The 27,298-nt window shown below is 37.4% G+C and overlaps 1 protein-coding gene across 3 annotated transcripts; it reads left to right on the forward strand.

Annotated features, from left to right (window-relative positions):
• The first annotated feature begins 653 nt into the window (after window positions 1-653).
• On the forward strand, window positions 654-27,298 carry UBE2V2 (ubiquitin conjugating enzyme E2 V2). Of its 3 annotated transcripts, none has more exons than XM_058831256.1 (4): window positions 654-762; window positions 17,255-17,400; window positions 20,734-20,859; window positions 26,435-27,298. In XM_058831256.1, exons 1-4 carry the CDS (start codon window positions 747-749, stop codon window positions 26,579-26,581), a joined length of 435 nt encoding a protein of 144 aa, XP_058687239.1. In that variant the 5' UTR covers window positions 654-746; the 3' UTR covers window positions 26,582-27,298. The 3 variants fall into 3 exon arrangements, with proteins under 3 accessions (XP_058687239.1, XP_058687240.1, XP_058687241.1); XM_058831257.1 differs by lacking the exon at window positions 654-762 and adding an exon at window positions 5,792-5,938; XM_058831258.1 differs by lacking the exon at window positions 654-762 and adding an exon at window positions 9,490-9,538.

Here is a 27,298-nt window from a genome sequence, read left to right on the forward strand (position 1 = left end):
AGTTGACTTCTGCACGTGAAGAAACACTTGGCAACATGGCTAGACATTTGTGGTATTAATTTTCCAGTTCTTAATGCTACTGAGTGTCAAATATTTCAGCCTTTAAAACTATCACATCATTTTGAGGAGCTAATTCTAATAAGCACCTCTTTGATTCTGGCATTTCTGTGGTTTTTAAATTTTTATCTGTATTCTTTCCTTTTATGCCTTTGGCACTTTTCTTTTTTTTTATTTTTATTTTTTTTTTTTCTCCAAAGACCCTTCCGAATCTAAGTGTCTTGTTTAAAGCCAAGCTGAGAAAACAAAAGAAAATTAAGTGAAGCTTCACCGCTGTATGCCTACTTCCTTATTTCTAGAGGTTGCGGTGCAGGCTGAGCGGAGGTGGCAGGGTAGGGATGCAGCCACGGGAATTTGCTTCCCAGGTGTCAGCCCGCAGGGGAACAGACACAGCGGGTGCCTGGAGAGAGACGCGCATGGACAGGGGCTGGCGAGAAGGATACAGAGAGAGGAGAGCACGCCGGATCAGCTCGCTGCCGAGGACTCTCGGGGGAGCAGACCCGGGCTGGCTCCCGGGCCGGGGGCGCGCCTCGACTGCCGGCCCCGCCCCCTGCCCCGCCCTGCCCCGCGCGCTCCCGCGCCCCAGGGATGCGCCTCGTCCTTCCTGGCGGGAAGTGACGGAGCCGCTCCGAGGGAAGTGACGCGCGAGGCGTGCGGGCCCGGACCGGTGTGGGGGGGGCTCGGACAAGATGGCCGGATCCACAGGTCTGTGAGGGGGGGCTCGGTGGGCCCGGGAGAGCGGGAGAGCGGCGCGCTGGGCTCGTGCTGGGGAGGCGCCCCCGCAAGGGCCCGGGGCGGGTCTCCTTTCTCCGGGATGGGCGGGAGAGCTGCCTCCGACGGGAGAGCCCCGAGTGGGGAGGAGTTGTCTTCTGACAGGGGGGAAAGGGAAGCTGCAGGGGCGCCGGGACAGGTTATCACAGAATCCCAGGTTCACTTAGGTTGGAAGAGACCTCTGAGATCATCGAGTCCAACCTGTGACCGAACAGCAATTGTCAATTAGACCACAGCACCGAGTGCCACGTCCAGTCTTTCCTGAAGCACCTCCAGGGACGGTGACTCCACCACCTCCCTGGGCAGCCCCTTCCAATGTCTAACGTTAAGAAATTCCTCCTAATTCACTTATGCCCCGGGGCTGATCCCTTCCTTCTGTGGGGCAGCGACATCCTTGTGAGAGCCCGGCCTGGGGGTGCGTGATGGGAGACAGGGCTCCGAGTGCCGGGGGAGGGAAGAACTGACCTGCCAAGAGAAAGCAATGGATGGATAGATGCTGGTGTACGTGAGGAAGGGAGGAGAGGTTGTTAGCCTGGCAAAAATGCAGGAAAGAAAGATTTGTACTGAAGATTTGACTCAGTATACCACGGGGTGAACGTAGAGGACGTGGTATAGTGGTATATAAAATAAAGGATTGTCTGTGTCCCCTTTTTATTCGGGAGAGAGGGGCTTAGTCCTGTGCTGTGTTTTGGGACAAAGGTACTTCACTTTGGTAGCATAGTGGGAAGGAGGAGTGGAGCTCTCCTCCCTATGGCATCCATTGGAGCCAAAGGGTCTCTCTTATAGGCAAATTCAGGGGAAAGGCCTGGCAGGCATCCCACAAAGCCCGTCTCAAACCATCACACCCTGTGCAGAGCATTGGCATGGCAGAACATTGTGGAAAGTGGTGGCAAAGAAAAGGACAAGAATATTGCTTCAAGTACTAAATGTAGAAGCACGGTTATACTGTCTCAGTTTCATTTCATGAGAGGCTTGAAATACAAAAAGACCTTTCTCCCCGTGTTAAAACATGAAGTCTTCAGGGGCTTGTTTCCTCTTCTGTCACCCCTGAGACTTTATAACTGGGAATGCTGGACCTCAGGATAGGGGAATTAATTGATTTCAGCAGCTAGTGTAGGATGAATGTTGGCCACTAATTTATTTCTGCTGCCAATCCACTGGATCATTGGGGGATTGGGACTATAACAAAACATAAGAAGCATCTGTATATTTAAACTGGTCTTGGTACTTTGCTGTTGATTCTGTGAGGAAAGCTTGGGCAGGTTTTGGGGTTTTTTTTAGAGGAGGGAGAGTCATCGCCAGTTGGTCATACATTTGGGGAGGTGGGATCTCCAGAATGGAATTATGATAAAGTTGCAACAAACTGAGTTGTGAAGTAGCTTTTGCAACTATGTGGAAGAGCAGTCCAAAAAGATAGCTGTTGCCTATGATAAACGGAGCTAGAATGGATATATATTATATATATATTAGAGAAACCCAAGTATTTGCTCATCTGGGAAGTACTGAATTTTATTTTGCTAGGATTCTTTTTTACCTTTTTTCCTGTTGTCTAAATTTAAAAGGGTTTTATTATGGAGCAGCACTGAAAGACTTCATCTTATGTTTAGGCTCTCACTGGAGATTTCCTGTAATACACTATGAGGCAAAGTTGGTTTAGGTCATGTATTGAGTACTGGCACTTGGCATTCAACTTGGCTAATGTAGAATATCAGTTACTAAAACTTTCTGTAGTGAAAAAAGCTATTTTCTTCCTACTTCAACCCTACAAGAATAAATATTTTTGATTGAACTTTGATGGTTTCACTACTGTAAGTGTTGCAGTCTTACAAAGAGTTATTTTAAAATCTCATATATAGTTAGTTAAGGGGGTTGTTTTTGACTCAGAAATGCAGCCACACTTAAAGTTCATAAAAAGCAGGAGATGTAGGAAACTTTTAATATGTGTGACTGCTCCAAACAATGTAAAGGGCCAGTACTGCATATATGCCTTGTTGAAAAAATTAAATTAAACTAATTTGTTGTAGTAAAATGCAGCAAGCAGGCTGAATCATCAACAAAACTGCTGGGAAAATTAGTCAGGCTTCTAAAACAACATATCCTTGTGGAGGAAATACTGTAACTTTTTATTGGTACACACATGGGGTGGGGGGGTGTTTGTTTTGTTCTTTCCACATAGTATGCAAAAATTCAGACTTCACCCAGGACTGATCTTGCCAGGAACCTGGGTTATAATCATTTGTGGAGGAGGGAAGGGATTGATTTGCTATAGACTTATCTTTGTTGTAGACTTAAGATTTAAATCTGTCTAGCTCTATGACTTTATTCTGCTCTTTCTATAAAGTTCAACTTCATAATTATTTATTTCAGAAAAAAAATTAGAAATGTTTCGATTGCATGAAGTCCAGGAATGGAATTCTAGCCCCAAGGAAGTCATCAGCAAAATTTTTAATAAGGTCAACTGTTTTACTTTTATCCCGGAAATTCCTTTCCTGGGCTTGCTAATTCTGTAGCAATCATGTAACAAATTATGTGCATTTAACAGCAGAGAATTTAGTTTGAAAATTGCTGTTCTTTATTGTGTGCCAAAGAAATTGTATATATATCAGTGTTACATTGCTGTTCAATAAGTATCTTACCTGCTTTCTAAAATCACTTGTAATGAGTAAATTTTACATGTAGATACTACATGTGCTAGAAATGGATATTTGTAAGCTGCCATTTGATCTGAAATTGCAACTCCTTCTGGAGCTGAAGCTGGATCAAGATTATTTGTGTGGGTACTGCTGCAGGTCTGGAGTTAAACAAGTCAATTTTCTAGAGAAGAGAGCAGCTATATATAATACATAATCATCCAGTTTCATATTGCTTAGCTAGAGATTCAGTCTGTTAATGTGTTTGAAAATACATAGTAGAAGATGTAAATAAACACAGTTTCAAGCTAAAAGAAATAATTCACTCAGGCATACCATTTAAACATCTCTTGTGTATCTCAAGAAAAAGAAACAGATAAAAAAAAATCATTATAAGGAGTAAATTCTGCATTTTGAAAATTTGTATTTCACTTAATATTACCTTAATGGAATAGAATAAAATAGAAGGCTATACATCTATCTAAAAAGCGAATGTTTCCTAAAGGCATTGATGATGTCACTAAGTGGTTAGAATTTATGTGGGAAAATATGAGAATTAAGGCAGCAGTGTCAAATATGCTGCTGTAACTATGGGTTGGTAATGCTTTTGTCTCCTTCCTCTTCAACTGAGAGCTTCAGTAGCTTGGGGGAGGGTAGATAGGGCTAAGTTAATGAAAATTGCCCTTGGTTTGCTGAAACTGGGTGCTCAGGGAAGAAAAATTGACTGATCTACTGTCAAAATTATATGAGATTCCTGATTTACTTCTAGTATGTAGTCTTGAGCAAGCTTTTTTGAAAGTGTGTTCAAAGCTCTGTGGCTAGCTCCCTGTGAAATGTTTTTTTCCTGTAAAATCCATAATTTAATATCCTGTTATTCTACTCTGTAAGGACGAAACAACTTCATTGTGTAACCTAAGTTGCCCATGCAAAAATGTCCTTCCCTTTGATTTTATAGATGATTGATTCTGTGAGTAGGAGTGGCACAATGCACGTCAGTGCCTTATTTTAATAACTTTGCTTTTTAGTTCTATTTGCAAACATTTGGTGGTTGTGGAAGCAGTCCTAAGTGTGCATGACCAGTAGTAAGGAAGGTGGTATTAAAAGTGATGGGCTGGAAGTGGTCTTGAGTGTGTTCTAGACTCCCTGAGGCGTGAAGTAAGGACTGAGTGTGCCATTCCTAATGGATGGGGCTGTTGTTGTTGTTGGTTTTTGTTTATTTTGCTTTGAAAGCTGAGATTCTTTTTCTTCCTCTCTTAAAATTCTCAATTGCAAGATATTCTATAATGTGAGATATTTTGCAATACTTTTTCTTAAATGCCTTGAAACGCTTCTCTTCTTCATTCCAAATTGAGCTGATGTCTTTTAGTAGGGTAAAGATTTATATCCTGTATAGTAGACACCTAGATATTAAGAGCCATTCAGAGCAGTAATAAGGGGATACATTCATCAGTGGGCTGTAGAAGCAGTGATTTAAAGACCATTTTTTCCATGTAGGAGACATGATATAATTTAAACTTAGTGTCTAGAAAACTCTGCACAGGTAGGCTTCTCTTTTCCTCTGACCTGTTGAATGTTTGTTTCCTTACTCTTTTTTCTCCTTGTTGAGGAAATAGTTGTCTGTTTTCTATCCATTGTGTTCTACCTTGAAGGATATATGACCCCCTCCCATTTTCTTTTTTATGCCTCCACCATATTGTTCATTTATCCAGAACTGGCCCAAGAAATCAATTTAAGAGCTTTTTAGAATTTTACAGGCCTCGAAGTTTGTTCTGTGTTAGCTCTGTAAGCACAGACTTCTCTTGAAGATGAAAGTAATCAAACAAAACAAAAGAAGTGAAATACTATATTCCATGAGGCAGCAAGTACTCTGTGTGGAGCATTTTTCCATCCTGTCCTATGCACAAGGAATTGCAACTATGATTGTTCTGCCTCCTTAAAAACATCTTGACAAACCACAGATAAATTCAGCTGGGTTGAGAAAAGTTTAGATTACAAATGGCTTTTAAACTATATATAGACCATCAGTTCTTTCCGACTTTGGGGCATATATAGGCAAGATTCTCTGTTTCTTCTCAGAGCTTTGCCTGTATCATTTTCCTGTCTTTGTTTCTGGTGTTTTATAACTTTGTCTTTAAATACAAACCTACTTATGTCTTGCTGCCACAATAGCTGTGTAAGAGTGTTCTCACAGCAAAGCAACTTCCTCTGCAATAAAAAAGTGGCCTACTTTGTAATCTTCTGTTTGTTTAAGAGCTTGTTTGAAATTCAGGGATGTTATCAGACATAGTATTGAAGCCTATTACCTAAACTATTCTGGAAAAGTTTAGCCTGCATAAATGTACAACAGAGTTTCAGGAAGCTATGCCTTTCAGCAGTTGGAGGCAGATGGTCCATACTATAAACCTAAGCATGCATGAGAAGGCTTCTCATCTAAGAATTAGATTTCCAAGTCTTATGAGTAGTTGGTGGAATTGAATTATGTACATATTTGTTAGTGTTTGTGTTTTGCTTTATGGAAGATTTTTCCAGAGGCAGTGTTAAATACATGCTGTGAAACTGTTCAGCCTCTTTTTGTTAACAGACCTTTCCTCTCTCTTGTCCCTATTCTTTTTATCTACTGTTATCTCTTCTGTTATCTTTTATTATTAACTGCACTACTAACTCTTTTTATCTACACTATAGCTCATATTTCATCTTGACTGAAACTGAATGTAAAGTACTACATCAGTTATTCCTGTTAGATTTTGTTGCCTTGTCTCAGTTATCCTGTGGAAACCTCAGCACAGACCATGGAATGAAAAGAAAGTGCTGTGGGGAAAGTGTTCAAAATAGCCTTGATTTAAGTATTTGGAAGGGTTTTACTATACGCTGTCCTGCCCAAAGAATGTTTTTCTTTGTATTTGTCATTTGGAATACACTAATGAGATATAATTCAACCAATATTTTGAATTGAATCTCTGCAGAAACTTATGATTGTGAAGCTGTCAGACTGGTTCTGAATAACATGAGCTTCTGGTTTACAGCGTTTTCAAAAATGTGTGATGATTTAAGTCTGTGGCTCTAAACCATTTCTAGTTAGCATTTTGGAAGGAGTGGAATCTTCAACACTTAGAACTTCAGAGCTCTACAGTCTTTATTTTAGAAGGATGAGATGCTTCAACTAGATTTAAAAAATAGTCAGAAAAATAATACATTCAGTATGCTCTTTTTAAAAATTCTTGCATTAGGCATATTTAACAGCATAGAGAAAAAAAACCACTTCCCTCCATTGTGTTTGAGACTGTTCATAAACTGGATAGTTAAGTGTGTTTGCAATTCGCTTGAGTAAATCAAAACATTTTGCCCAATACATATAAAAAGGAGTGTCCTTTATTCAGTATATTCACAGTAAAATGTACAGTTTTATTCATATAATTTAAAATTTTTCCAGAGAAGGAATTGTAAATTTTCTTTCTTCTCATTGAAATGGAATGTGTGATCATGTAAATATTAAATAATTTGAACTTTTGAGTACCACAGCATATAGAAAATAGCAGGCTGAAGTATGACTCACAAAAATAATGTAGGAAAATAATTTAATAGCAGTTCTTTTTACTAAATATGTGGTGATTGGTGCATTTGCTGATTATATCCATAAGTGTACGCTTACGTGTGTAACTGAAAGAATAACATTATTTCTTTTATATAGATAAAGGAACTGTATGTTTTGGACTGTGGATTGGTGCTGAGTCATGTTGGAAAGGACCTTCATGCAAATGTTAGAACAACTGTTTGCTAATCAATGACTTATAAACCGTTTAAGACAGCTTTACAGCTTTACTAGACTAAATCCTTGATGCTACTCATGTTATCTGGGTCACACATTGTACTCTTAACTTTTAAAGCAGACCCTGGGAAAGCTGTTTCATGATGGGATACTTGGCTCTGCTGGGTTCCTGTAGTCTCCTGCTCCTCCTGTCCCTTTATCTGGAAAAAAAAAGTTTCTATGTCATTGTAATTTAAAAGGTAACTTAAAAAGTGTATGTTTCAAATATTTTTCTCTCTGCCAACACAAAGTCAGGTTTAAAATGCAACTTTCAAAAATGAGCCATTTTAACTTTCATTATTTTTTTCCCCTGCCATTATTTAGCTTTGTGCTTTTAATAATGGGGTAATTCGTACTAAACAAGTTTGGGGGTTAGTTTTTAACTTCTGAAGGTAAAAATTGGAAAGATTTCTTTGACTTGTAAAATCTTGATTTCTTAGACTATTAAATCACAGTTAATATTGCTGGTGGTTTTTGACATGACAGATATATTTTCTAACTTCTGTTTGCTGGCTTCCTGCCTTACATTGTTTCGTACAAAATTGAAATAGTAATTCTCAATTTGCTAAGCATCACAACCTGTCACTTTTCATTATCTATCATTTCATACACTAAAACATATGGGAAGGTGGTTGAATTATTTAATATCTCGTGTTTCATTCAGTAGTTGACTATAAAGAGTTAAGTTTTAAACCGTAGTCAGCTTGTGCATTTCCACCCTTCACCCAAACAGCCCGGATGTCAATTGATGAGTTATTTAGTGATTTAACTGTTTAGTACCTGTATGGTTTTTCTTACAGTGTGAGGCACCACTGATCATGCAGTGTCTGAGTTAATAGTGGTCTTGTTTATAACAAAAAAAATGTACTTAGATATAATACACATTTATAAAGAAATGCCACTAATATTGGTGCGAATTTGTAAAATTGCTTTTAAGCAATTTACACCATTTTTCTTTTGGGATTCCAGTCCAGTTTAGTGGGTTTTATATTATGGTTTTCTTTTGTTGTGGTAACTTTTTAAAAAAGTTTATTTGGATAAGGTATTTTAATTACTTAAAACATTTGTGGGAATTTCTGAAGGTTGGGGTTGTTTTTCTGTTTTTCTTTCTCCCCCCCCCCTTGTTTTTCCTACGAGCTTGCTTATGCCTTCTCTATTATGTAGTCTTCACAACATTTGTATCTGTAGTGAAGCAAGCTTCTTCATTAGTGTAATTTTTATGAGCACCATTAGTCATTCCATGCCAGCAGCAGTGCTCAAGATGATCATGTTTATATGAAAGCATACAGACAGAGTGATATTGCATCCTTGCTAATAAAGCTGAGTTCAGCTGGAGTTGCTCTCCGTCTGGACTATATTTTGTGTGTGCACATACCCAGTCTTGACTGCTCTGTGCTTCTTCTCACTGATGTGCATATGAAGACTCTTGCTCTCATTTACTGCTGTACCTTGTGCAACTTTAGGGCGTGTAGGGTATTGTTGCTCCATAACAAATCAGGGGAGCAGAGAGGACATTTGCAAGTTGGGCTGCAGGAGTTGTGGAATGCAGGTTTTCAGTGAGGCATGAGCCTTGGTAAGGAGAGATGGTGGAGAATGAGGAAAACTTGATGGAATTTTTGAGAGATTGGCTCCTTCATGGGTGCTGGCCAGAGGTTGGAGTAGCTCTGATGAATCAGGTAGCTAACAGCAGCTGCACCTCCAATTGCTGCTTCTCTGAAAAAGGTACATAAGGGGAAAGCGGTGGCAGTGGGGAGCAGGGAAAGAGGGGAGAGAGGAATAACCGTGAGCATGGTTAGAAGTGAATAAAAACTAAACAGATATGATGTGTTTTCCTGGGAGATACTGATCATCACAGGAAGAGTCGTGTCCACAGGGCTGCCTTCAGGAAATTATCCAGAGGATTATAGAACAGAATTGGTAGAAATCAAAGTTACTAGAAGGAGTTAACTCACTTCCTTTTGGTTACTTGGGAGGCAAGATAAAAGAAGGGAAGACTTAGGTGATGCCTTGGTAACTTGGCTATTTGTTTTGCTAGTAATTTTTCACACTTTAAAACATAATTAATAAAACCTCAAATTGTACAAACTTTTCCCTAAGAAGTTTTTTATTTGGAATATGCACTCTGCTGGAGAACTCTATTTTGAGGTCTTGTCATTCGTAGTGTGAAACCATATTGAATAAATTGATGTTGCTTTTGCAGTTTTGATCTGCTGAGATCTCTTACTCCAGCATCAAGATTTGTGGTTTAAACCATTTTAACGTGTTTGTAAATCAGGTATGTGTCTGCAAATCCAGCTACTAATGGATAGCTGTCTAGAAATTAATTTATTCCCACCCCAGTGAAACTAAAGCTAGCACTGAAAATGTCATTCTGTGTAGAATTTATTATTTTCAATTATTATTGCTAGTAGGTAGTCGATAGTGTCTTCATGTTATGAGTATGCATATGAAATGGAAAGCCAGGTGAAAAAAACCTGCATCTCTAAATCTATGTTATCTTTATTGGTTTGGTTTTTTTTTTTTAAAGTAGTGTTAGTGCCCTGCCCTAAAGAAATAAATACGTTTATACCTGTCCAGCCCTTTTCCCCTCCACCAAAATCTGAATACTGAGTTGCAGTAAATGACCAAGACTTCTGCTGTATTAATAGTTTCTCATTAGCTGCCTTCTTAATATAAGCCATATTTAGAATGTTTATAGCTATGGCTGGACTGGAATAGAAAGAAATTCCTATGAAAGTTATTTTCATGCAGCCTAACTTAAGTTCTGGACTGTGCCCATTAAAATACTACCAAATGTAGGATTTCACTTATGTGAAATTAATAGAAATTTTCACCAATGTAATTCTGAAAACAATTATTGCTTTACTTCGCTTTAACCAAAAATGAGGTTTTAAGATAAAGGGTTATAGCTTTCACACTGCTGTGGCTCTTTATTGGCTCATGCTGGGAAATGTTACTCAGCAAGTGACATATCTTTATATGAAAAAAACAAAACCCAAAACCTGATGAAATGCATACTTTAACTTCAGTGTGCACGGTTCCTAGAATTGCACCTCTTCCTTGAAGTCTGTGTGCTTTCAACATATTTAATTTCAAATATTATAAAAGGAAAAGAGGTTTACCAGTTACTGGGCTCCTACGTAGTGTTTTATATCAATATATCCATAACCATATATATATATATCCATAACCATATATGTATATCCATAACCATATATATATATATATATATATAGTTTTCATCCTGCAAAGACGTGAAATAACCCACTTAGTCCTTACCAATTCATACCTGTTCAGTATTGTAGCAAAACTGGCTCTGAATAACAGTGAACATTGAATACAGTGAATAAATGGCCTTCTGCTCTGTAGTGTTCATTGATGTACATCTGCTTACTTGAGCTGTGGAGTCTTCCCTTCTACTCATCTCTTACTAATTCTTCAAGTTAGTTCTCTTGTTCCTTCCTTTTGGGATGAATAATTTCTTTCTATGTGGAAATTAATTTTTACCTGATTTTGTTCTTGAACTTCTATTCCTAGAAAATTTCCACAGGTAAGCATAGTTAAATCTGCAAATTCATTAAGACTAACCTAAACTGGTGTTGCTTACAGCTCTGTGAGGTGCGGATTTGATTAGTACCTTATTCCTCATCCTGATCAATGTGCATGGACCACCTATTGCTGCTAAATACCTTGGTTCCACCATTTAAGTTAACATAGTATAGGACTTTCCCAATTGAAACCCAAAACTGTTAATGCATAATATTCTGTTGCTCGAATTTTGTTGCTTTGGGACATACTTGTTGGAGAAAGGTAGAGAAAAATAGAGTAGAGTAAATGCAACTTTATGACTGATATAAAGAATTATGAATTTGAATTTTACTGAAATGTACTGAAGCTTTCCTGGTTATTTCCTTAGTTATTGGAAACAGTGATTTTACTATCTGTGTAATAACAACAAGATAGCAAAGTCCATTATTGAATTGCTGCATTCCACTACTAATGCCAGCAGTGGAGTTCTATTGTAGACAAAACTATCATGTCCAACTTGGTTGTTGTAGTAACTAGGCAAGTTACACAAAGTATTTCAGGGTTTTGGAGCCTGGTTACAGTGATCAACCTCACAAAACTGCAATATCATTATGGTACACCTGGGAATACACCTGATAGTAGGTTCCTGATAGTAAGGCTTTTCTTGTGTGTATTTTCAGAATATTTACTAGGCTAAAGAGTATGTGATGTGAGCAGGGTAACTGGCAAATGAGAATACACATCAAGTTTACAAGAAAAAAAGCTTTTTTCAGAGGAATATCTTCTGCAGCCAGAATAGAATATGTTACTATTTAACATGCCCTGACCCTCTTTCCTCTCTGCTTAATTTATTTTTGTTTGTTTTGTTTTTAATGTATTGGCCATTTCAGGGCCCATTTAAGGCTTTGGTTGTTTTATGCTCTTTTTGTAGGTGTGTGGACCTTTGTTTTTAGTGCAGCATTTCAGGTTTTTACTTCATTTTGTCCAGAGCAAGATGAATTTCTCAGAAACTGAAAGGAACAAGTTGTTTTCTCTGTGTTTATCTTTGTATTTTTTTTCTTCCTCTCCTTGCCCCAGGAGAAATTGTATTAGGGCTTGAAATTTGCAAGACTGACGTCCTTCCCCCCTTTCCCTGTCCTTAGGAAATACTTACTTTGCTGCGAGCCTGAAGCTGATAAATGGAGTTTGAGAGGTTTTTCTCTTTGTTACCAAGCTGAACATACTTTTCAATTTCTCTTTTGCTGGAAGTCAGTGGGCAAGAGCTAACTCATATATTCAAAATTCATATTATTTCATATTACAGACTCCCTGACATAGCTATCTCAATCAGGAAGAATAGCATCCCTGACAGTATCTGACTGTGTTAATGTAGGATTTTTTTGATAGAACTTGTTCTTGTGTGCATATTAGGATTTGTTTCTAGAGCTGTCTATTGGAGTGTTGGTAGTATGGTATGGGGTGTGCTGGTTTAACTATGATAAAATGGTCCTGGTACTGATGTAACTTTCAGGAGCGATTGAAGTTAAGAACTAAGGGAGATTTTAAAAGAAACCAAATATTGGTATGGATATTGTTATGGACAATTACATAGTTTTGGGTCTAACAGAAAACTTCACACTTTAGGCTGTGAGCCAATCTGTTAAAAATTTGGGTTATGGTTCACTTTCGTAACCTGCAGGGACAAGAGCAGGTTGCCTGTTACACAACAAATAATGATTTGATGTGTGAGGAGCTTGGACTGCCAACTATTTGCAGGAGTGTGCCCATGTGAGTTGTTTAAAAATGTGATTTAATGTATCCAGTGAGCTCTGTCAAATCAGACATAAGTGTACATAAATGCGACTGTGTGTTGTGTCTTGGTACTGATTAAATCATTGTATTACTGAGTGATCTGACATTACCAGCTGTGGAACTCTGTCTAGAACTGCTCCATCCAGGCAATTCTCATTTGTTACTCTAGTGAAAGTTGTTGGTGCTACTAATGGACACTGAAGACTCCTTTTTATTTTCTTTCCTGATTTTTTTTTCCAGATTATGCAGATAAAAGCTTAGCTATAATTTTTTTCCTGACTTGTCCTTTGTGGTAGTGTGTTTTTCATTTTTATTAACTTGGTGATTTAGAATATAGTGTCTGAAGTGGCTCCATATATATGAAAGTAGACTCTCATGCTTAAATTACAGGCTTTGTTTACTGAGTCTTCTTTCATTCTCTTCTAATTCCAGAATATTAAATTCACTGATAATTCCACAGATTTCTGTAGCCCAGTTTCACTATTAAATTTTTAAATTAAAAAGTATTGGTATATGTAAGCATGAGTGATGTATGCATTGGTATAGGTAAGCATGAGTGATGTTTTGTTTGTTTAAGTGAAATATATTTAGTTCAACTATTTGTGAGAATTTGGTAAAAATTGTTTGGCAGTTCCTGTGACAGTTTTTGGGTGGGGGTGTCAGGAGGCTATTTGTAAGTAAAATCCACAGTGAGGTGATCTTTATAGATAAAGTGAAGAGAGGTTGGTGGGTTGAACGTTGCTTTCGCTTTTTGTTTCATTAATCTGAATGAACCCATCTATGTTTTCACACGCAGAGCCTTAGTCCATCATTGCAAAGGGCTGTGCTGAATGCAGTGTTGTATTGAGCTGTAAATCACAGCCTGCTGAGGGGAATTTACCATGCCTATAGCTCTGCCAGTGTTTAAATCGACAGCTTTAATCCCCTTCACTTGGAAGTGCAAGGTTTTAGCTGAGGAGTTACAGAGGGTAAAACCAACCTGTCTGTGCCAGTCTGAAGCTGCTTAGTGATCCCATCAGCAAGTGGCACTGGGGAGAACACCTGAGGTCTGGCAGTCAGCTGAAGAATGGTGCTGGTTTCTATAATTTCATACTGCTAATCAGCTGCACAGGAGAACAGAAAGATGTTTCATTGTCCAGATTCTGTAAATGAAATAACGATTCTTACTCAAATTCAGTCAGGAATATTTCAAAGTGTTTAGCAAGTATTTGGTGAATTGCATTGTCTGGATTAGAGATAAAACTGCAAGTTATGTATGCACTATTACCGTGCAGTTTAGAGTGTGCCTTCTGAAATACCTGAAATAGAGAGAAGAATAATTTTTTTACTTTCTATTTATACTAGGAGCAAACTTAATTTCTGGAAAATCCAGATTATCCTTGACTGGACTTGTAGACAGAAATTCTTGTTGTTTTTCACTGGGAAGATGGCACAATCTCGTACATGAGTTCTGTTCTTCAAGCTAGGTGATTTTGTTTTGTGCAAATGTTATATAGCATGATGAAGGCAAGCATGTTGAGTGCAATAGTGTGCACAAGGGAAGGAGTGGATGCTCCAGACAGTATTTAATTCCAGTTAATTTTGCTGGAGATTTCTAAGTCTTTATTTATAATTCATAGTAAGAGGTTGTTTTTTGCTGTTTGTTTGCTTTTTTAAATACACTGTGCTAATTTTTAAGGTATCCTGTGTCACTTGTCAGAAATCTAGCAATAATTGTTTCCTACTAAAACATTCAGTAATTGCTTCAATTAAAGTTTGAAGTATTGATGATAAAACATTAATCATATATGTTAGTGGGTTTTGGGAGGGAGAGTTGTTTTTATTGACAGGGTTTTGTGTGCATGTGTGTTGGGTTTTTTGTTGGGGTTACTGTGTATTTTTTTTTAACACAGGTGTTTTTACTCTTATTTTTAACTTCAGAGCAGTGTTTTGCTACTTAGTTCTAGCAGTGATAAGAGTGTTAGTATGGGGAGCCTGGCACTTGCTCTCAAATGTCTCTTTTCAGAGAAGATTTAAATTATTTTTTGGAGATGTTCTGGAGGTTTCCCAAGTCCTTCACTGCTCTCCTTGGGCAGATATGGGAACCAGTCAACACAGATAATATGATGGGAGATATGTGAACACAGGTCAGTTCATCATAAGGGGTTGTTATTTCCTAGTAAGTGTCATCTCCCACAGTTTAATGTGTTGGGTATAATTTTATGATACAGCTGAGTCAGTGCAGTGGCTCTTTGTCACAAAAAGCTCCTTTATCCTCATAGCCATCTTTTGCAAAGGAAGGCACTGAGAGACACAGCAGTCAGCTCTGGCATTTGTTCTTACTTTTTCCTGAGTCAATTCAGTTGATTAACTGGTTGGATTTGATTTTTGCCTGAAGGAAAAATAGCCTTTTTGCTAAATTAGTGTGACAGTTTGGGAAATAGAGGAGCCTGGTTAGTGTAAGAGCAACAGAGTTCTGGGAGAAGGCATGGAACATCAGAACCAGGAGCAGTTGGGTCATCTCAGTGGTGCTGAAAGGTGATAGCATGTAATCAGAAATAAACTTAAATCCTGTTAGGTATCATCTTTTATATTCTTTTTAAAGAAATAAACTGTGATTCAGAAGTTCTGCAGTCAGAGCAGGGGTTCTGAGAAACGATTGATTTAAGCTACTGGGGAAGCCTAAAGTAATGTGTGAATGCTAAAGTACATGGGGTTTGTGGGTGGAGGTTATGTTTTTTCATTTTTTTATTTGTGGTATTGTGCACATACCAATCAGAATCTATTCAGTCATGTGATGCAAAGTAGAAGTTTATCATTCTGGTTTGGCAGACTCAACTCCATGTATGAATGTGGAGTAAAAACTTTGTGGTTGAAGTGTGATTGCCAGTTCTCACCTCTAGTCGGAATTAGATATGTAAATATACAGACTTAATGTTTATCACAAATCAGAATGGGACCAGAGGAATGGGAAAATGCATTTCAATGCAGGTTTTTAAAAGGCTCTATGTCAAAAAATTGAGATGTGATCTGCTTCTTGATGTACTCTGCTGGTGCTTTCAGTACGTGTGCTTGCTGGGCTGGTTTGTTAAGCTGTGAGAAGACTGGCCAAAATGTATAATTTTCTGCTCAGTTAACAAGTGGAGGTAGCTCAGTCTGAGCTCAGATGAGTGGCAGTACCAAGGCAGGACGGAAGGTGAGGCCATACATGAATGACTTCATTTCCTTCCACTGTCCTGATACTATACCCATAATGCTTTTCCCTGGGAATTTGGAGAACTTGGCGACAATAGTTTCTGCAGTTTCTAGAAGCCTCTCCCTAGTCTGTGTTACTAAAAAAAATAGTTTCAAATGCTGCTTAAGGGAAGTTATAGTTCTGCAGGATAAGTTACTTGAAGAGTTGCTAAAAGGTATGTGTTTCTATATTGGTCCATATGTCTGCATCTATGGTCTGACTAAATAATAATAACATAGTATATTCAAACTCCTTGTTTCTTACATAGAGACTGCTTCGAGTACAGACTAGGGTAATGTAAAACCTGAAATCACAGTGAGATGCAAACCTGAATAGCTGATATGCAAAATGGTTTTCTTTGACCTTCATCTTTTTCAAACTTGCTAATAATATCGTGTGTATCCGGTCTTAATTTTTAGTTTTATGGAGCACTTGGATTCTTACAGTTCAGGAAAGGATCTCTAGTGAATATAATGGATAATACTATAGTTGTAAGAAGCTATAAGAAAAAATAAATAACTATAAGCAGCTGTAAGTAAGTGGAAGTTTTATGGTATTACAATATTGTTACTACATTATGGTGCATATTTTATTTGAAAATAAAAGCATTTCATGATTGCATGCACAAATGTTGATTACCTTTCTTCCCTCAGTGCTGACGTACCATTGTAGCTTTGATGCTGTAAAGCAATTGAGCATGCAGTTGTTTAATATCTATCAATATCTGCCTTTTTTCCATGAATAATAATAAAAATCCTGTAATGATAGTTTGGTTAGTGACTATTAGTTGGTACTCTCTAAAGGCAGTTAATCTTTATATTGTGTTGTGAATATGTCTTTATCTCTAACAATTTAATCAATACTTCTTTCTCTGGCAAGTAGCAGTATTAATCACTAGATTAAAAAAGACTTGATATTCAATGTTTTCAGATATTAGTTTACTGCTGGGTTTTTTTAAAAAAACAAGTGAAATCAAGTGAAAATATTTCAATCTTACAGTTGACGTTGATTATCTGTTATTATATATTATATATATATTATATATCTATGTTAAATGTTATATTCTTTAATTATGTGTTGGAGTAAATTTGCCATATTGTCTTTGTGTGGATTCTGGTTGATTAGAACTTGACAGTCAATTGATTTTGAAATGTACTGGATCTAAACAGTATTGTGCTTGGAAAAGAGAATCTGAACTAAGCCATCTTAGACTAAAGAGGGTTCTCCTATTTTCTATTTTATGGCTTGTATTGGTATTACTTGGTGGTAATTAACTTCCAGTGAAGCAGTTAGGTGCTTCAAAGCAATTAGACTGCTAAATAAATTTGTGCAGGTAATACTTGTTTGACTTGGAAAATACATTCAGCAGTTGCCAGTGTGTAATGTATAAAAGCAACAAAATTATTTAACTTTTCCTTAATGTGAGCAGTATTAATTGCATTTTTCCATTTTCTCTAGTTAAAGTACCTCGTAATTTTCGCTTGTTGGAAGAACTTGAAGAAGGGCAGAAGGGAGTAGGTGATGGTACAGTAAGCTGGGGCCTTGAAGATGATGAAGATATGACGCTCACCAGATGGACAGGAATGATTATTGGGCCACCAAGAGTAAGTGTGATGAAATAAAACATTTTTGTTAAGTTTTTAGGCAATTCAAGCTGCAAAAAAATGTTCTACAGTGTGAAGGAATTAGTTAAAATTTAATGTATGAAATTGTAGTAGTGTATAATTCCTCACTTTCTGGCATATAAGTGTTTTCAGGCTAGCCTGCCCTGTTTCTGCAGTTGTCTGTAAGACAGTTGTGATTTGAGACCCATTTTACTGAGTTAAGAGTATATTCATTCCTGTATTTCCACTGTTACTGAACATAAGTGTACACTGATAGTACAATAAACAGGTAACTGTCTTTCCCCATTTTGTCATATGTGCCTGGTAATTTCAGTTTTGTAGTAAACTGGCAATATATTTTTAGCTTCCACAAGTTTTATCAAATTCTCTCTTCGTATAAGTGTTAGAATTTCAGTTGAATCATACCTAAAGACTAGCAGCTTTTAATTACCTCTAATCCTTCTGACCTTTGAAGTTCTTTAGAATGTTGTTTAGACTGATACAACTTGCAAGAGAAGTAATCACCTCTTTTGTGTATCAGCCACATCAGATATTGTTGGAGACATCTTGATTTATTGCACACTTTCTCCTAAGTTACAATGAGATTCAGAAGATCAATGTGTAACTGAGACCTTTAAATGAGTATGTCTAAGTAGCCCTAAGTTAGCATGTCTTCCACTGCTAGAATGAGAACTATCTTGTATGTCCCTTGGTGCTGCAGGGCTTATGGAATGAACTGTCTAAGAGATCAGAACTCTGCCTCAGTGAAAATAATGTCTTCCAAAGTAGCAGAGTTCCAGAGATAGATTCAGTGTAATTCAACTTTCTTTTGGAAGTCCATTGCCACTTGCAGTAGACTGCTTTGAACACCTGAATGACTTTGCTGAGCTCTTAAGATCTGGGTGCAGTTGGGAGAGGACAGGTTTAAAATATAAACATTATGACTGTATGCTTTGGATATTAGCTTCTGTGGAATCAGTTTTTCAAGTGTTTGAGTACATTTTGAGGAAAGTTTATAGTCTAATGTGTTGGGATAAAAACTTGAAAATTTGACCTAGCTGTCATAGGGTCTCCGTGGCTCTTCAAAAGCCCTCCAGGGCTGCCTGTGACTGCTTTCTTGTTCAACCTAAGGTAGACTACTGCACATCTTTGAAAAGAGATTATGATGTGTATAATACTATGCTTATAATACTGTTATGTAAGGTCCCATGTGTTTTAAAAAAATAATAAAATTACTCAACCCGGCTTGGGATACACTTTTAGTCCTGGTCAATTTGTAGTTCTGTGATTTTGTTTTCTTTATGATAAAGACTGCATGCAAATAATGTGTCTTGTGCTATTTCAGAGACATGCAGCCTTGCAGATAGAATGACTTGCAATATGTAGTGACTGTAGAGAGTGGAAGCCACCAGTTCCCGAGCCAGTGACAGCACCTTGAGAAGAATTGCATATCTAATTTCAGGGTCTGTAGAAGATGAGTGTTTCTTGGAATTGCCTGAGTTAAGTAGATAGTGCAGTTAGGCAAAACATGGAGAAAGTTGCTAATATTGTCAGTGAAGTTCTTCTCATACGTGGTGTCTCTACAGTTGTGCAAAAAATTTGCTTATCAGTTTTTTTTTCTTGCTTCATTTGAAAGGTGACCAACAGCAAGAGAGGAGGGCAAGATTTATTCTGGGTTAACGGAAACATTTTTCTGACTTCCAGAAAATGAGATTTTAGTTTTTTTGGGAAGCTGGCCAGGGATGCCTGGCTTGCAGTAAAACAATGACTTGATAAATTGAGCAAAATTGAAAAGTCACCTGCATAGGAATAAGGGAATGAGAATGAGTGCTGTTCTTGGGATTTTCCAGAGTTGTGAGCAGAGTTATATACATTTTGTCCTATTTTCACTATAACTGACAGCATCCCTCTCTGGGGAAGTAAATTGTTTTGGCTGAATGAATAATGAGAATTTTAATCACTGTGTTTTCTTGCTGTGGTACCAGCTACATTACCTGTAGCAGGACGAGATGACTTTTATTTGGCCTTGAGCTTTTAATCATAGAATCAGAATGTTAAGGGTTGGAAGGGACCTTGAAGATCATCTTGTCCCAACACCCCCTGCCAGGGACACCTCCCATTAGACCAGGTTGCTCAAGACCTCATCTAATCTGGCCTTGGACTCTGCCAGGGTTGAAGCATCTGCAACTTCCCTGGGCAACCTTGTCCAGTGCCTAATTACACTCACAGTAATGGGAAAGAATAACAGCAAACCTTTTGTTTTGCTTTGTTTCTTTCTGACCCGCTTGCTGTTCAGTCCCTGTGCCTGTTCAAAAATTATGGTACACAGGGTGCTTCACTAGTCCTGTTTCACTTTGCATTTTAATTAACCACAGACTAGACTCTTGTTTTATAACTTGGCTGTGTGGTTGATATTTCTGCTTGGAGAGTGACAGCTGACTGATGCAGGTTAAAGATGCTACTTCTGGAAAGTTGACAGGCATGTTACTACTTTTTTGTTCATGTTGCCTCTATCTGTTGTGCCAGTGCAAAGTCAGGTGTAGAAATGGAGTTCATGTTCCTTTTGGAACAGGGAAGCATGTGCGTCAGTGACCAGCAAAGCACTGATCCTTGGCATGGCCTATTTGACAAGATTAAAATAAATAGTACTCTATCTAATTCTAATGTGGCTTTCTCAAAGCATACTTGCATTTAGAGTTGTCTGTACCATGGTCACTTTAAAATGACATCTGCAAACCAGCAGTCACTTTACTGTCCAAGCTCATAAATCCTCCAATAAACCAAGTAATTCTCGGCTACAGAAATTCCAGATATTTTCTGTAGTGAAAACTACTTCCAGAATATGTTTCTTTTACAGGTTATATTTTTACTTTGTTTTTGGTTGTATCTTAACTCTTGAGTTATTGGCATCTCCATCGTTCTCCATTTCCAATTTTTTTTCAGTGTTAGGTATTTCATCATAGAGGAAGGTGGTAATTTTCCTAAAGCTAATTGATTTCTCCTAATCCTGTATTGTGCCACTGTTGTTTTGAGGATGTAAGTGGATAGAAAGGATGAAAGTAAATGTGAATTAAAAACAGAATTGTATTAGAACTTGTGTATGGTATAATCAATAAGCAGTGTAATTTATGCATAATCATGAAGTAATCAATATAACCTAAACAGTGAAAATCAGTCAGTAATCCAAGACCTTCAGTTGGTACACAATGGTAACAAATTTATATTTATTTCATATTTCTTAATCGTTATTCCTCTTGCCTTTGCTCTGTTTTAAGAAATTTCTTAATATTTAGCTTTCAGTGAAATGCATTAGTGTGTCTTTTTGCTTTCTAGACAAACTATGAAAACAGAATATACAGTCTGAAAGTAGAGTGTGGACCTAAATACCCAGAAGCACCTCCTACAGTTAGATTTGTAACTAAAATTAATATGAATGGAATAAATAATTCCAATGGAATGGTAAGTTGAAATGGTAAGATCAACTATATTGTTAATTTATACTAAAAAGTATTTCCATGAAAATCAGGTGAGGAATATGGTTGTTCAACAGGGATTTTGTATTTAATTTTTATAATACAGATTTAAATTGAATTTTGGTGGCCTACTACTTTAAATATTTTTGGCTTTTTGTGGCTTACCAATGAGATGAACATTATTTATATTGAGACAGTTGTTTCTTTTAAATGAAGATGAAGGTTTTAGTTTTGAACAGGAGAACAGTAAGTGTTTAAGCTGTGTGTAGGTATTTTCCTCATAATACTCTTATAAAAGGGGGATTAGTTTCGTATTGTATCAGGAGTATTAAAAACTCTCTCTGATGTTTCCACTAATTAAAAATGGAGGTTATTCCTGATGAGACTCATTCTGGGTATATTAACTCACCTGTAATAACCTGGTGTATTTATACTCTTGTTTCCTTTGTACTGGATTTATTCAAATCCAAGGTGATTCTGAACTTTGGTCCTAAGACCTTTGGAATAACTGGTAATCACTTTCATTTTAAAGATCAATTTGCAATAAATTGCTTTCACTGATCCTGCAGTTGAGGTGGAATGAGTTCCAAGATGTAAACTGTGGCAGCAGCTCAAGCAAGTTTGTTACTCTGTTACTTACCAGATACTTAAATTCTGTGAGCAAGTGAGGTGCCCCCTTGCTCAGAGAGAGGAGGTGTGGGCTGGCTTGCGTTTTCAGTGGTGTGTTTGTGTTTATCAGCAGGAAACACAATCACATCTGTGTGTACATTTGTCTATAGTGAATGCAGAGTAATTGGGTTAAGGTAATACCTAAAGCTGCGATAGCATCTTTGGATTTTAAATAATTTGTAAGATTTAAAAGAAAGATGGACTTGCATTTTTGTAATTAACAGTACTGAGCTGAGAAGCTCAAGTGTCTCAATAACTGTAGCAGGGAAAGAGGTTCTCAGGGGATCTTTTGAGCTGTTGTAGGTTGTAGAGTAGTGTTCTGGTTGGTCATCTAAAGCTAGTGCACTAATACTTCAGAAATAATCTAAAATTACTCTGAAAATACTTTTATGTAGCTAATGATCTTGCTCTACCTGAGGATCCTGTTAAAATTGCTATCTGCAAATTGGCTCATGCCCTTAATCACAGCTGTAGCTTGTTGTCTAAGGGTGTGTGTTTATTGAGAAGTTGTGAGAAGCAGAAGCTGCTTGTAGTATGTTTGGAAGACGATTTTCATACCTCTTCCTAGGACAATAGGAACATGTATTACTGTGATTCAATGAAGAGCTATGCTCTCATGGCTTCATCCCTGCATACCCCAAGATACAGGTGTTTGTTTTCAGAAGCAGGAGCTTAGACTAGCATAGCCTGAAGGCTCATGTTTACTGAAGCCAGTAAGTTTGAGCTTTTGTTTGGAAAAGTCTACACTTGCTCAGCTTGCTGAGAAACAAGGTGACTACTGTGACAGGAAATCTGCCTGGTCATTTTAAAAGCACTGTTCAAACTGAGCCATTGTTCCAGGAAAATTTGATTTGAATGAGTTAATAACCTTGCATGAAACCATCATTAATTGTCCTCCCCAAAACATAAGCTTGTGTATCTTATGACGGATTTGCTATGCAAATACATAACTTCATTTTCTAATGGATTTAAATAGGAATAAACAGTATTTTTAATGAAAAGAATTTTCGTAAGTAATGAATTTAAAACACATTTATTATGTAATTTTTAATGTGGCCATTGTCCCAGTGTCTTGCATTTTATCTTGTCTTTGTAGTCATTAAAGAAATGGTGAAATAAACAGTGGGGGCATGTTCAGCATCCTGGAGCAGTTAATATTGCTGCTTCATGATAATTCCTTCATATTTCCTCCAAACTGTTCTCCCGCTTTCTGGTCATCTTTCATTTAATAGATTGTAAGTGGCTTGCTGCATTCATCTGCAGACTTCCTCTTCTGTCCATGCTTCTGCAGGCACCCTGGGTTTTGACATGTGGCCAGCTTTTGGTCACATTGCTTATAGATGTCAGGAAGAAGTTGTGGCTTGCTGAAAAGAGACGTGAGACAAACAGCAGCTGAAATTGTTTTATCTTAGCAGATTATGCTCAAAATATTTGTAATGTTGTTAAGGTGGGCTTGTGTGGCAGTTAACATCTGTGGAAAAGTAGGGCCCACACTGGGAGTTTTAGAGGGTGATAATTTCTGTTGAGTTAGAGTGTGAGTGGTGGAGGGGAAAGATGGATCAGTGCAGTTACTAGGGATCTAAGAAACTATTCTCATACTGCCCTGTGGGCAGTGGTTCTCAACTTTCTTGGCTTAAAAATCCCTTTACACTTTGCATGAAAACGACATGTATGTAAAGAATTTATCAATACTGACAGGTACAACTTTATTGACTTTCTGGTTGATTATTCTTTGAGAGAAGAGTTTGTAAGTAACTTTTCTGCCAGCAGCGTATCTTCAGGAATCACTGTTCGGTAAATTTAGTGCAGGAAAGGAGAGAACTAATTCAGGAATATTTAAAAAACTTAGATGCTCTCAGGCACCATGTTAAATTGTCTTTTCTTATCTGCAAGTTAGTTTTTTATGGGTTTTTTCTTTTTAATTTACCTATGGAGCTTCTGTATTTGTATACAGAATTAGATTACTAAGGTCAGAAAAACCAGTCCAAGTACTGGTGTAGAGCTGAACAAAATGCTTTTATGTGCTAATGTCATCACAGTTGTAAAACTGTAGATTATCATTCTTAATGCTGCAGGGTCTTTTCTCTTGGAGGCTTAGGTGTCACATGTTGATAAAACACAGGTTGCATTCTATTGTGCTGTTTGTTTTCCTGTTTTCTTTTGAGGTTGTCTGATTTTTGCATCTGTGATAGCGCTCCACAGCAGTCTATCTTGCAGGATTTGCAATCACTTCTGTTTATTTAGATACCATTTACAGCTGGAAGTACTCGTTTCATTTTACATCACTTGGGAGTCTCAGCTGTAAATTTCTAAGTTGTCCTGTTACTGCTTTGAGTATGTTCGCTGTAGACATTTGCTACTTGTTGAAGTTACTTGGAACATGATAAACACTGAATACTTTGCATCTTTGTGTAAAATAATTTGTTTTATTTTCAACTGTTTAGAAAAAAATAATGCATTTTATGTATTGCATCTCTTGCTATTGTTCAAGGTTCTACTGTGGTGTACCCACCCAATAAAATATTCTAAATAAATTAGTCTTCAGATTGCAGTTTGCAGTTTTATTAGCTTTTATGTGACCTTGAAATGTCTCCCTCTGTGTTCCAGGGTGTGCTTTTGAAAATTTCCTAATGCTTTTGTGTGATTTGAACATAGTTTGTGTCACTCACTTAAATGTCTTATCATTGTTCTTCATAAAGTCAGTTATTTATGCACTAGCTTGGAAATGAATTCTCCAAGACAGAAAACAACCTGAGCCAAAATCTTTACTGCTGCAAGATGTTATGGAAGAAGTTGGTGACTTGCAGAAAAGAGACTTGAGATAAACAGGCAACAAAAATGTCATGTTGCAGAAGTCTTTAGTCAGAAAACATTCATAGCAATATTAGAGTTTGCAGTCTGAGGTTTTTTTGTTGCAAATTCAGAGCAAAAAAAGAAAAGTAGGAGGAGCTTACTCTTAAGTGATCAGCTCTCGCGTTCCAGTCTTTGTAGAACTGAATTCTTTGAACACAGTGATGACTGGCTACTGTGTGCTGTAACTGAGGCACACATCCTGACCTGAGGGAGCTGACAAAGGCAAAATTGAGAGGCAAGGAGAAGGAAAATGGTGTGAAAGCAGAATTTCCAGACTGAAGATAGATGTTCATTTCTGTAGTCCCAGAGCAACTTCCTTTTCAGCCATTCCCATCTACCATGTTAAGCCAAATCCCCTTTTTAAAAAAGTAGTAATAATACAGGAATTACAGTGATGATTTCACCAGTACTAACTTTAAAAACCTTTCTGTATTAGCTCCTACATTTGTGTATTTTAAACTGGCATGATGTTGCTGCATAATAGAGCTTTTCTTTTGATGCTGTTTTTCTTTTTTATCAAATGCTTGCAATAATTATTAAGTAACCTGACTGCCATTCGTACTGTAGCTTCATGGTACACTGTTTTTGGCAGGGTATCAGTTGAAGCAGAACATTGTGTTAAAAGAAATACCTTTAAGTGCTGAGCTGTAAATAAGGTCAAGGATCCTGCTTAGGGACGTCTTTCGAAGGGGGTGTTTTAAGCTGTGTGGATTCTGTCAGTTCAGTTCAGAAATATTTCCCTGTACATAGTTTACTTGAGCTGATAGACAGTAGCACTGTAAAAGGAACAAGAGAGGGAACAGAAGTTTCTTGGGATAGTATTGCTGCCCAAGCCAGCATGTTGTTAAACCTTGGCCTCAGTTTCCTCCTACAAAAAGGTTTAGTCTCATCTGGTGTTCTGAAAATAGTCTCACTTCAAATAATCTAGAAATAAAACATCTGTGTTAACATTCTTATTTCTGATTCCAGGTTTTTTTTTCTTTCAGCTTGCCCTAATTAAGATGGGATAAGAAACTGCTTGATGTTTTATGCTGCCTAAATCATAAAACAGTGGTTTCCAGCACTCTTGTAGCCATGTGGGCTGCAACTCTACCAAAGGAATCCAGTAGCATGCAATAGCCCTATTCCTGCCCCAGGGCCTGCTTTGCAGTTGCACAGCTGTAGGCCCCTCTGTGTTAGGTTTCTTCATGCAGGGGCTGGGACTTAACCTGCTGCCAAAACAATTCCCAGGATGACTTTCAATTGCTGACTTTCCTATGGAAACCTCCCCGTTATAATATAATTGTGTAAATTGTCCCACAGGTTTTATAAACGCATAGGAGAAGTCCCATGTCCTTTCCTTTCAGTTCATATTCCAGTTGGTAAGTGATGTACAGTAATCTTCACGGCTCCGTAAGATGACTTACTGTGAGAAGGATGCAAAGAACTAAGAAATGTCTGAGCATTACAGATCAGTTATTTCAGTATTTCAAGACATTTCTTAGTACGTGTAGTGGCTCTAGATGTATCAGAAGCACCGTGTAATATCGATGTGAAAGAAATCACTAACAATACTTGTAGCAAAGAACTAGTAAGTGAAATGTTCTTTTAGAAAGGTGTACTATGGACTCTTGTGTGGCAGGTTCTTTTAAAGAACTGAGAAGCATCCAGGTGCATATATTAGCATAGTGAAGGTGATCACTTGTTTCTTTTTTGGGGGTAATTTGAAAAAAAAACATAAATTTTGCGAGATAGCAGCTCCAGTTTTGCAGTGAACAGTTTGCTGATGTCCTCCTCCCCTCCTCCTTTCCTTCTCACTAATATAAGTAGCAGCACAGATGGAAGGGTCCACCTGCATGGATTTTATTGCAGAATCTGTATCTGTGTGTAAGTATATAGTGGTTTTCCTTAAAATAATTTAGGAACACAGGGACTTCATGCCACAGAGAAGGTGTCAGGGAATGCTTAGACCATTTCATAGAGCAATTAGGTCGATAACAGTTATTTATGTAGAGATTTTGTGTTCCATCATAAATTAGATTTCTCTCTTCTTTTTCCAGGTGGATGCACGGAGCATACCAGTCTTAGCAAAATGGCAAAATTCATATAGCATTAAAGTTGTACTTCAAGAGCTAAGACGTCTAATGATGTCCAAAGAAAATATGAAGCTTCCACAACCTCCAGAGGGACAAACTTACAATAATTAATTTTAGCTGATTCTCAAACTTCTGTCTTAAAACAACAACCTTCTACTCATGTAATGTCTTGATTAAATCTCACAATGCAAACACCCACACATTAAAAAATTTCAGCTGGTATACATGACCTGGACATTTGTAAGAATATATATAATATATGTATGCCCAATATGTTTTCAGGCACTATGGGAGAAAAAGGCAGCACAATTATTTTTTTTCTCTTATTGAGGCACTGTCATTTAAGCGTAAGCCTGAAATAGCCTATAATTGGAATTCAGGTTTTACAAGATGAAAGCATGACAGAAAGTGTCAGATTGCTGTGGAATAATATATGTTACTGAAAATAATTTCTGGAGAAGGCAAAATATAAATGGCATGCTTTATCCATCTTGCTTAGTAAAAGAGCTGCAGTTAAATTTGTTTTAAGGTAGCAGGTACAGTGAATACCGTTGCTCATCTTGTTTAATTTTGCAAGGGTGTGGGTGCCGACTACTAGTAGTGTCACAAAGTATGTTCAGGATTGTTTTGATACCTGTATTTATAAAATGGGGGGATTAATTTCTGTTAAGCAGCTCCTGTGTTACATGTATTGGACATGGCAAATATTTGTTTACAGTCTTTGTTCTAATAAACCATGCATTTAAGTTTTAGTGAAACAAAGGAAATGTATGGATATGTGATTGAGATTAAAGTTAGTCTTAAAATGTAAATAAAATGTGGAAAGTG

The sequence above is a fragment of the Poecile atricapillus genome, chromosome 2 (genome assembly GCF_030490865.1).
Source record: "Poecile atricapillus isolate bPoeAtr1 chromosome 2, bPoeAtr1.hap1, whole genome shotgun sequence".
NCBI lineage: Eukaryota > Metazoa > Chordata > Aves > Passeriformes > Paridae > Poecile > Poecile atricapillus.

What these genes read in the sequence shown, in the direction of transcription:
- UBE2V2 (XM_058831256.1), top strand. An exon ending in TGATTATTGGGCCACCAAGA is followed by an intron (nt 17,401 to 20,733) that starts GTAAGTGTGATG and finishes TTTGCTTTCTAG; the next exon opens with ACAAACTATGAAAACAGAAT. An exon ending in TAAATAATTCCAATGGAATG is followed by an intron (nt 20,860 to 26,434) that starts GTAAGTTGAAAT and finishes TTCTTTTTCCAG; the next exon opens with GTGGATGCACGGAGCATACC.